Raw genomic sequence first — 12499 nt, forward strand, 5'->3', positions numbered from 1 at the left:
ACGCTACACTCTCCTAACATCTACCCTGGCCTATATCAACCACTGCCTAGACAAACAAAGCAATGCCCCATGGGGGAAAATAAGAGAGAAGACAGAGATGGTGAGAAAATAGAGAAGGAAGATAAGTGAGTGATATGAGAAAAATAGAGAAAGGAAGAAATATACGGGGCTCGAAAATTGGTCGCATACATTATGCTCCTGAAATGTAATCTGTGCAAACTCAAAATTGAGAATTTGTGTAAGTGCAAATAATTCTTCTGGTGCTACCAAAACGGGATGTCGAGTGAACCGAAATGAGCACTCCTCTTGCCCTGCCATCCGGAATAACAAACATCCCTTGTGTGAGCTGGCAGTATAGGCGTTCAGGTGCTATATACCGTGGAGTTAGTTTGCTCATTGGCATGACAGAGCGGAGACATCGCTGAGCGATGCTGCGCCAACATTCCAGTGTTTTCTGTGCGATCTCGCGTGTGTCAGAAAATACAGTTATATTGTCAATTTTATCAATAAAACAACATAAAAAATACATATATTGTTGGTGCTGCTTACGTTTTGTGCGTGCTCCTAAATCTTTGCTGATGCTCCTAGCTTTTTGAGTTGAGAGCACTAGTGCCACCAAATAATTATTTACATTTTGAGCCTCGATATAAAATGCGTGTTTGTGCGTGCGTGCGTGTGTGCATATGTGTGTGTGTGTGTGTGTGTGTGTGTGCGCGCGCGAGTGAGTGAGTGTGTGGGGGGGCAAAGAGAGAGGAGAACAAAGAGAGCAAGGAGAGCAAGCAAGAGAAATGAGAGCGGTAGGAGATGAAAAGAAGCAATGAGTGATAGAGACAGAGGTGAAAGAATGGATTGCGGAGAGGGGAGTCGAGTTCATGCCCTCTGTTTTGAAATAAAAAATAACTTGAAACTTGAAATTGAAAAAAGGAGATAACAGCGAGACAAGTAGAGCAAGATGCAAAGCAAGAGGACGCCTGAGGTGAGACAGAGAATATAAATATGAGACTATCAAAATAGAAACCACAGAAGCTGTAGATGTCAGATGGTGAGGTGCAGTCATACTTGTTGGGCTCGGGTTCAACGATCTAATGCCTCTACACTCAGTATACAGTATCTACCTCCAAAGCTCTTAGAAGGCCGGCTGTGAAGAAACAATGCAAAACGTCTGTGTTTTCTTCACACTGTGTTCTGCGCAACGTGAGGCGTGTCACAAGACTCCTAAAACAGTGGCGGGATCACAACACGGCAACACACACAGTGGCAACACACTGTTGGTTTGCATTAACGATGATAGCAGCAGGAGAGCAGGCTAAATCAGTGTGGAAAAAAACACATCAACGCACTAATTGACGCATGTGTTTCTTTAGACTTGTTTGTGTACACTCTGCAGGTGCTCCTCTGCAACCACACACACACACACACACACGCACACACACCTTATCCTAAACTCAAAATGATCCTTTCCAAAGCAAGAACTGACTGAATATATCTACTATTACATTAGAGAAAAGTCAGCCCTTCCGGTGGTGTCCCTGATGCCAGTTCATTGTTTCGGTCTCCACACAACAACAACATATCACATGTCACTACAACACCAGCCACAACGTGTGCGCTACATTTCCGCATTGTTTCGTCTACATTTCATTGCTCGCTATACATTTGCCTCTTTGGAGCATAATCCTTTTCGTCCAACACCATTTCGCCACATTAGCGACCACACTGGAAGGGGAAACCCTTTAGCACACCATTTAGCGTTAGCCAAAAATGTCTCACAGTACTTACACATTATGTCTTCGCAGCCACCGCAGTCATGTCCCTATTCCCACACAGTCACGCTAATATGTCCGTCATTTACGTGCCATGTATATCCCAAACAAAACATTATTACCCACGATATCGTCTTAACGTGTGCGCGCGTGCGCACACACACACACACACACACACACACACACACACACACACTGTAAATACACTCCACTCCACACGTTCCTTTCCTCCAACCTTACCTGTGTAATCTTCTCTGCAGATGCATGTGTAGCCTCCCTCTCTTCGAGTGCAGACGCCTCCGTTCAGACAGGGGTTGGAGTAGCACAGGTTGATCTCCGTCTCGCAGTAGTCCCCCGTGAAGCCGGGCGGGCAGCGGCAGCGGAGGCCGGCGATGGGATGGATGGGGCGGAACAGGATGGAGGGAGAGGAGATGAACGGGGCCGAGCTGTTGAAGCGCAGCACCGAGATGCACTTCATGTAGTTCTGGCACGGCTCTCGCAGACACACGTTGTCATCGAATGGCAGGACCTGGATGATGGAGGTATGGAGGAAAGAAGCAATAGAAAAGTTGTATATCTAGTATTTATAGTACAGAAATGCAATACTGTTATTGTTGCTGTTGTTATGGGTGTTGCTGTGCATCTTGTGTCCCGTTCCCCCCCTCTCTCATGGATTCTTCCCGTTAAAGGGGAGTTTTTCCCTTATTACCGTTGCCAAGTGCTTGTTAATGGGGGCATGTTGAGTCTCTGTAGTGCAGAGTTTGGTCACCCTCGACCTGACATGGCATTAACCTAAAGCCTATCCCAAAACCTTACCCTAACCACAACCAAAGTACCCAGAGCATACCTAACTCTTTTTTTTACCCCCTTACCTCCCCAATTTAAAGCATAAAAGCGGAGAAAAAAAAAACTAGAAAAATGTGCTCCTCAGAGCACAGGTCTCCGCCAGGCCAGGAAGTAGAAGTCAATCTTAGCCAATCATGGTGAAAAATCAAGGTCCGTCTTGATGACACGACTGAGATAATGTGTACCGATTTGCGTGATGTTTGGATGTTTGGCCTCCTGGTCTCGGCCACGCCTTCAGCCTGGCGGAGACAATTATTTCATAATAACACCACCGTTGACAGAGAGGGAAATAGATCATTCCATTTTAGCTTCTGTATTGTGTGTTTGAACCCATGTACAAATGCTGCTTTTGCACCAGGAGAGACATTTAAAGGATCTACACCATGAATTAAAAACAATAAAATAATATTTAATATCATATTGTTTATGTCCCTAAAACGTTTTTCAAAAGGTTTGAGCCTAAATCAAGTCCAACTAACTTCTCTCTGGCTTATAAAGCACTTTTACCTGCAATACCACATTGTCCTGATTTGGCACGTGGCGCTATTGAGACAGTTTGTATGCATGTTATCTCCTGGTTCTGTGTGGAAAAAGTAAAAAAAAAAAAAGAAAAGAAAAAAACTGGAAGAAAAAAAATATTTTTTCTTTCATTTTTTTATGTTGGAACTGAAAAACGGGAGGGATTGTACCGCTAGTGACGTCACTTTCGGGGGCAAATCAGTTTGGCCTGTTTTGAGACCAATTTACATAAAACCCCAGCTATGCTGTGAAAGCCTGAGTGCTCAAACTGGGGTATTTTTGGGGATAAAAGAGAGGTAGGGGAGACCAAAACCACACAAAAAAGAAGAAAAATTTAAAATTCAGAGGAGACCGAAACAGAAGAGAAAGGGAGTGAGACAAAAATGAGAGAGAGAGAGAGAGAGAGAGAGAGAGAGAGAGAGAGAGAGAGAGAGAGAGAGAGAGAGAGAAAGAGAAAGACAGATGGCAAAAGTAAGAAATTGTAATTATGTGCATGTCAACACAGTCTCCATTTTTTTGAAATGCTTCAGGGAAGAGAAAAGGAGACACGAGACAGACAGAGAGAGGAAGAATCATATGGGCAGACACTAATGTTCCCCTTTGGTGACATTATGACACATTCATATTTCAATGACTAGTAAAGATAAGTGGTGACAGGAGGAGTTAGGAGCCAATAACTGACTGAGGCGGAATGGGAAGATCTACATAGAACACACACACACACACACACGCGTGCACGCACGCACGCACGCACGCACGCACGCACGCACGCACGCACGCACGCACACACACACACACACACACACACACACACACACACACACACACACACACACACACACACACACACACACACACACACACACACACACACACACACACACACACACACAGAAGTAAAGACTTCTGTGTATAATTTAACTCTGATGGTGTAGAAATGGTCCCAAATAGGTTCAGTGTGTGTTGTTGTCTCTCCTGCACAGTCTTCCTCTCAGCTCCCCTACTGTCTCTCTCCTACACAAAACCAGAACCACACTGCCTACAGGGCTGCTTTCAAAAGATAAACACAATGGTGAACAGTTATCTCCCAAAAACAAAAAAATAAGGACACCTTTTCCACCTTTCTCCTGTCTTAATCCCCCAAAACATAACTCAGGGCAGGACTCAGGACAGGCATGTACTGTATATCTGTGTACAGTAACAACATAACACATCTATAACACTCATAGATATAAACTTTGAACAACTTTGTCAAATTGTTTTTGAGGTCACCGAAGCATCAATGACAAGATTAGTATGTGTGTGTGTGTGTGTGTGTGTGTGTGTGTGTGTGTGTGTGTGTGTGTGTGTGTGTGTGTGTGTGTGTGTGTGTGTGTGTGTGTGTGTGTGTTTTATCTTCATGCATGCATATCATAATATGCTCTGGATAGAAGTTAGCATGCACACACGTTACCTTGTGTACGTGATGTGACCAGGTGTGTGTGAACTCATGTGTGACAAGCCATTAAGCAGGGTGTACATAATATCCGTGTATCGTTGCATAATGCCATATGTCAATGCATGCATACTGTAGGCACTGTACAGCTTATTATTTTCTCTCCATATGTTATGTTCCTATATCTCTGGGGTGTGTGAGTGTGTGTGTGTGTGTGTGTGTGTGTGTGTGTGTGTGTGTGTGTGTGTGTGTGTGTGTGTGTGTGTGTGTGATTACAAGAGTCCGTATTCATCTATAGAGTCCTACCTCCATCTGAGCCAGCGCTGTCAGCCTGGGTCTGTTGAGGTACAGCTGCTCCTCTAGTGCCTCGGAGGGAAAGAACTGTCCTCCAGGGAGCGCTGCAGAGAAGCTGACGTTCAGGATGCCCATCGCTCCCGGGGCCGCGTCCACGTCCGGCTGGATGTTGAAGACAAACACGTCCTCCACGGGCACGGAGAGCACCGCCGACACGCCCTCCAGGAAGTGACCCAGGAGCGGGGACAGGAAGTACTCCTGGGACATGTTCTGGAGACGTACGGTGACGCTGCTTCCCAGGATGTCTTCTGTGATTATGAGGACGCGGAGGACGCACTGGGCCGAGATGCTGTGGACACCGTCTGAGAGAGAGAGAGAGAGAGAGAGAGAGATATTAGATTACACATGAGCTGGTGATACATACTGTGTTCTAAATGCAATTTTCAATTTAGGCATTTAGCAGACGCTCTTATCCGGAGCGACTTACAATAAGTGAGGTAATCACATACGTCAAATGCAGAGAGACGGTGTATAGGGCCATAGTAAACTAGGATCACCGTTAAACCAAGAACCTAGTATCAGTCTAAACAGTATATTGAAATAATAATCTGTACATTGAAACCATAGGATACCAGGTCATTAATAAACCTCGCATCTGCTGGGAGACCAGTAAGGAGGGAGTTACAGTGGTGAAGTTTTGATATATGAATACAACTGCAGCCCTGCTTCACCAATATCCAGATACTGAGATTCACATGTGCATGATGGCATGCAAGCAAGCATGGACACACACACACACGCACGCACACACACACACACACACACACACACACACACACACACACACACACACACACACACACACACACACACACACACACACACACACACACACACACACACACACACACACACACACACACACACACACACACACACACACACACACACACACACACACACACACACACACACACACACAGCGGTAGCCAGTCAGGCGCAAACTGTCATTTGGCTTGTTCACCAATATCCAGATACTGAGATTCACATGTGCATGATGGCATGCAAGCAAGCATGGACACACACACACACACACACACACACACACACACACACACACAGCGGTAGCCAGTCAGGCGCAAACTGTCATTTGGCTTGCCGATGAATGTGTCTTCTTTCATGAGCACTGAGGGAACAAACTACATCTGATGGCGCTTCTCATGGAGAAGAAAAGGATGTAGATACAGAGAGTGAAAGACAAGTGAGGTGGGGAGTGTTACAAGGGAGGAAAACAGGAGTGTTAGAAGAGAAGAAATGGGAGAAGAGGAGTTAGAGGAGAGGTGAGTGATAGGAGAGGGGAGGGAGAGAAGAGAAGAGGCAAGGGGACCAAGAGAGCAGACAAGTGGAGATAAAATGTGAGCAGACAAAAAGATGAATGGAGGAATGTAAGGAGAGATAGGACAGGAGAAGGAATAGCGGAGATATAGAGCCGAAAAACAGTAAGGATGGGAAAGAGAGGGAGCAAAGGACAGCAAGGACAATGGCTGGAGGTCGGAAGGACTTGAGGACTAGGAGAACAGATAAAGCAGAGGCAGATAGAAAAGGGGAATGGAATATGGAAATAGGGGAGAGGGATAGAGGAAGAGGGAGACAGACTGGCAGACAGAGAGGATAAGAAAGAGAGGAGCATGCAGGGTTAAGGAGAGATGAATGGAGGTGGACGATAGGAAAGGCGGAGGAGAGACGGAGAGAGTACGAGAGAGATAAAGATGCTGAGATAGAAGATTAGATAGGAAGACCGGGGTTAAGAAGAGATAGATGAGGAGGAGGAGAGAGAAGGTGAACGGGGGAGCGAAGGAGAGACAGACATACATGGGGCAGAAGAGACAAGAGAGAAAACAGAGGGTAAGGAGAGAGAGAGATAAGAGAAAGTGAGGTCAGAACAATGTTAATATCATGAGATACATAATTAATTTAGGTCTCTCCTGGGTCTCTGGTACACAACACATACTGTAATCTCTCTCTCACACGCACACACACACACACACACACACACACACACACAAATACAAATGTCTGAAATCAAGCACTACATGAACAAACGTGCACACACACAAGCAGACACACACACAAACAGGAGCAAGTGACATGAAAGTGCAAGGGAGCATCTAAACGAGTGCCGCTCTAATTTACATAAAATGGGATAATGGAATTGGAACGCATCCTCTTCATCTCCTCCACTCTCTCATTCCGAAAGCTTGACGCTCCAAACTTCCATAAAAGATGAGTTCAAAATCAATCACTGTGCCAGGGCCAGTAATTTTAAAAAGACAACAATAACAACACTACACCACATGCATTTCAAAAACATCAGGGTTCTGTTTGCAATTCCGCACTGTATTGTGTATTTGTAATGCACTTTGGTGCGACAAAACGTAAAGAAATGTGAAGACACAAAGGACCACAGTGACACCAGACAATGTACCGTGGCAACATTGAGGCATTGTGAAGCAGGGTTAGAGAGAGAGAGCGAGGCATTGAATGTGAAAGAGAAAATGCGGGAGAGAGAATGAGTAAGAGAGTGAATAAGCCAAGATGTTGATCTCCTACGGGTTTTTAATACTCTGTATTTATAAGGAGGTTCTTTGTAGTAAGATACACCCAATTGTCCTTTTTAATAAAGAATTGCAAAAAAGAGTAACCGAGTGGGAGGATTAGAGAGTGAGAGCATCAAAGAGGGACATAGATGGAGAGAAACAAGACGCAATGTGTGGCTATAATGTGAATTGCTGGATATGAACTGCAATTTTCTGTAGTGGTCCCAGTAATATTTCCTGTTAAAGTCTACTGAAGTGGTATCACATGATATGGATGAGCTATGTTGATTAAACAAAAAGGGTAAAAGGTAGTTTTCCAGCACAATGCTTTTCAGTATCTTGGGATGTTTGATATGAAAGAGCAATAATTAACTAACTGCAACTATTGTAATGACCTGTTGACTCGCCCTGCATCTTGAATTTGTCACGATCAGAGTCAGAGGTGTAGGACCCAAGCGCAGGACAAAGGCAGAGGACGAGGCAGACACAGGGCGGATCGAATGCAGGGGGGTTTATTAACCAAAACAGAGGAACAGGAATAATACACAGGGATACGAGGGGACTAGGAAAACGTCACAGAGTAGGAACAAGGCTAAGACTAAACAGTGACTTACTTTTACGAACAAACGAGGGACTGAATAAACAGGGGAGTATATATAGACACAAGGTAACTGGACACAGGTGAAACTAACTGACAATCAACACAGGGATAGGCTAGGACTAAAAGGACACAGGTGCAAGACAGAGTTAATCAGAGGACTGGTGGGACAAGACAGGAAACAGCAAACAAGGCAGAAAGGAAACAGTACTACAAAATAAGATACACACATCAGGGCAAAAGGTATAACAACAGAGAAACAGGATACTATTGGAACGATACAATATAGTAGTGGCCTAACAGGCCTAACAAATAGCCCTAAAGAGTCCAACACCATAAAAGGGTATTCAAGGTCTAAATAATAAGGTCAAAGTCAACGGCCCGAGGAGCGTACCGTGACAGAATTGTACTTATCTGCAGATGACTGTTGTGTTTCTAAGGCAGAGTGTTTTGTCATCAGTGATTGTTAATTGGTGTGCTTTAACCACTTAAACCCCAGCATCTGTATTCTGCCGAAAACTTTCGCAGAAAAATACCAGGTTCACAACCTCACAATGTGTCGCGCTGCGACTCATTGATCTGCTATAATACAGTCTTCACTCCTTCCATTTAGCACTGGTTTGACCAGAGAGGCTGATGGAGGGATAGAGAGAGACGTTGAGAGAGTCAGCAGAATTAAAACTGATCACAATACAAATACAATATATGTATATATATTTTGTATTAATCGTTCTCTGCTTCTCTAAGGATTGCCTCCATGAGAGAGACAGAAACAGAGAGAGAGAGAAAGAGAGAGATGGAAAAAGAGATAGAGAGAGATGGAGGGTTTGGGGAATGGGGGATGGGTGGGGGTGGCAGCTGGTTTGATTACCGGATTATGAGGAGCCTGACTCCCCATTGACCTCTCTCACTCACACACACACACACACACACACACACACACACACACACACACACACACACACACACACACACACACACACACACACACACACACACACACACACACACACACACACACACACACACACACACACACACACACACACACACACACACACACACACACACACACACACACACAAAGCCAGAGCCTCGTAATAAATGAACAGCCAGAGGGTGGAGTGGCGTTAGGTGGAGAGAAAACTCCTACTGAAAATCATTACTGCATTACTGTTTTAATATAAGATTAGAACATTATGGGAAAACAATATTGAATATTATAGATTCAATAACTGTCTCTTTCAATTGTATTGTAGTGTACCTGTACCTATTGCACCTTACTTTCTGCCTATACTGGATAACAATAATACAAATTATTAAAAATGATAATGATCTTAACACAGCCAATTATCAAGTTATTGTAATGAACATTTCTGTGAGTATTGTGTGTGTATCAGATGTTATTCACAATATTTACTAAACACTAAATGTAACTGTCTACTATCATATTTGATCAGTTCTTAGGTTGTGGTGGGCCATGGGTTCATCTCAAACAGCACATATCTGTAAAAGATCAAATATCTCTATTTTTGCTTTAATCACTGCATTTCATCAGTTTCCATCTGAACAAATAAACATAAAGTTGACTAAAAATACACAATTACAGATTCACTGGCCTGGACAAAACCCCCTTTAATTACCCTGAACTGACACAAGGTGAGATGAACTGTGAACCACCACGCCAGCTTCACATGCAAAAGGATGGTTTTAATAGCAGTCCTTCAGAATGACACACAAATATACAAATATGCATTTCTAATTGCGACCGAAACCCATTGTTATTGTAATCAATGACACATGGTCTTTGTTGAGGCTCTGAAAGAACCCAATGCTAATCGGCTAATGTAAGACCCACATTTTGGCCCACTGCCATATAGACACTGTTGCAGACCTGGGTAACACTTGCCATGCATCCCATGTTAATAAGGAAGTATAAACATACTTATGAGGCATTATAATCCGCTTATAACACTGTATAATTATAGTTATAAGAACTCATAAATAATCATAATGCTTTATAACACTTATCATGACACGTTATAAAGCATTCTGTAATGACTTATATGGTCATCTGCAAGCTTTAAAGGAGTAGTTCACCCAAAAAATGACTTATTTTCTATCAATTACACACCCCATGAAGCCTTGAATTCATGGAGATGTTTTTATTTTTGTCGCATTCCTAAGCCAATAATTTGATGACCGGGTCATCGGTCAATAGGAGACTCAGTAGGAGATTCTTTGAGTCCGGAGACTCCGCCGGTCATCAAATTATTGGCTTAGATATGCGACGAAAACAAAAAAAATCACCATGAACCTACTAAAAAGTAAAAAATTACATTGTTGAAGGTGTAGGAAGAAACATTTTGTGTTGTTCTTGACCACTTATAGTGACTTAAAACTATAATGTATTATATATAGTGATAATGATTATAATGCATGATATAATTATAATAATGTATTGCAACAATAAGAATTAAAATAACATTCTCATTGTTGTAAAGTATGTGAGTGACCAGTATGAAGTATCATGATACTTGACCTTATAAGTCATTAAAGAAGGCTTTATAAGGTATTATGATTGCATTATGAATAACTATTCATAAGAGAGAGAGAGAGAGAGAGAGAGAGAGAGAGAGAGAGAGAGAGAGAGAGGGGTCCCCAGGTCACTATCTTTGTTTGGAACACATACATGGCTTTAGGCCAGGAAATTTGACCAACCTGTGTCAACCCAGGCATCTTAACGCATCACCGCACACATAAACGCATTAGACAGACTAGCCTGACAACAGCTGGACATTAAAGCATATTTCAGGCATCAAGACAGCATCAGGGCAAACAAAAGTCTGTGGCCCCACTGCAAAATTAGGCCAACAACTGATCCATCATGGCCGCTGGGTCGCCCACAAAACACACACTCTTCTCACTTTCACAAACAGCTGGATGTGCTGACATACTAAATATACTTCTGCTGAGAGAACAGAACTCTGGACCAGTTGCCTTAAAGCCAAGTGAAATCCACTTCCTCAGCATGAGAGCTCAGCTTCAAAAGTGCCCAAGGAATACTCCTCTACACCGCAAAATCCGGAGAGCGTTCATTTAACTCCATAAAGTGAGAAAATGTACCCCTCTCAGGGTTACATGAACACTCCCAGTTTTACTGTGTAGGGTTATGGTCCAGGAACAGCACTAAGTAGCCTCCGATAAGCAATTACCAATTCACTTGGAGCAAAGTGCAGTCCATTACCCCAGCATTGTTGCTAGAGTTGGTTCTGAACAAGGACATAGATGAATAGAACGAATAGAAGTTTCCAACATTAGTGCAAGCCTAGTCAGTAAAATCCTCAGTGTTATTTTAACTACGCAATTTAAGTCGTGGTAGCTCAAATCACGTAGCACAACAGGGTGTGCAACAGGGGCACAGTTACAGAGAAACAGTTTGACAGGCAGTTTGCTTGCAGCATTTCTGTCCAGCAATAGAGGAGCAGTCACCAGCTAGAGAAAATTTACATTCATTCTCCAACCCTACAGCAGTATTCTCACTATCCGGGGACATTGTTCAGTGATACTCTTCGCTAAGCAACAGCTAAGTTGAAGGGAAAGCTACACAGCCAAAGACCAACTCTCATATACCTGTACGTACACTCATGCACGGCACGCGCATGCATGAGATCGCACGCACGCACGCACGCACGCACGCACGCACGCACGCACGCACGCACGCACACACGCACACACGCATGCACGCACGCACTTGCGTGTACACAAACACACACACACTATTCCAAACATTCAGTCAGGAAGTCATTATTAATACATCGACCATCATCACCATCCCTGCCTCTATGTTTTTAGAAAACAATAAAACATTCATGAATTCCAAACAGAGAAACCCAACAACTCACAAATGGGAGGTTTATTTTGGCATCTTATCACCGGGGGAAAAACAAAAGCATTTTGTAAATAGCGACTGTGAAAGTCTTCCATGATGTACAGGCTTTCATGAGTCCTGTGAGGCCTTCAATCCAATCTATTCTCCCTCTCTGTGCGTCTGCACTTCAAAGCGGAAGGGAAGCACGGGTTCAGCACACATAAATCCTCTTATGAATAAACAAACTGATTGGGAATCAGCCGACCAGGTCCTGTGGACGCATTAATACAATATGGGACAGAGAGAGAGAGAGAGAGAGAGAGAGAGAGAGAGAGAGAGAGAGAGAGAGAGAGAGAGAGAGAGAGAGAGAGAGGGGGGAGAGACAGACAGACAGACAGACAGACAGAAAAGACAGTAAAGAGGGTTTTTTTAATCATTTTTTGATAATAATGTAATTACTTACTTACTATAATTATTAAAGTAAAGAATGTATGTGAGACAACACTGAGAAGTGAGAACATTTTCATCATGCCGGCATGGAAACAACTAGGAATAGGGGCCAAGCTGAAAAAAATT

At 43.4% G+C, this 12499-nt stretch overlaps 1 protein-coding gene across 1 annotated transcript in view; it reads right to left on the minus strand.

Moving 5' to 3' along the window:
* Window positions 1-12499, minus strand: part of celsr3 (cadherin, EGF LAG seven-pass G-type receptor 3) — a gene marked incomplete at its 5' end in the record, with an annotated part of 113634 nt that overhangs the window by 81515 nt on the left and 19620 nt on the right. The window contains 2 exons of the mRNA XM_084070090.1: window positions 2004-2292; window positions 4870-5219. Of these exons, the coding sequence (XP_083926216.1) occupies window positions 2004-2292; window positions 4870-5219 (639 nt within the window). The remainder of the gene's footprint in view (window positions 1-2003; window positions 2293-4869; window positions 5220-12499) is intronic.

Source organism: Gymnoscopelus microlampas (genome assembly GCF_963454915.1).
Source record: "Gymnoscopelus microlampas genome assembly, chromosome: 10".
Taxonomy (NCBI): Eukaryota; Metazoa; Chordata; class Actinopteri; order Myctophiformes; family Myctophidae; genus Gymnoscopelus; species Gymnoscopelus microlampas.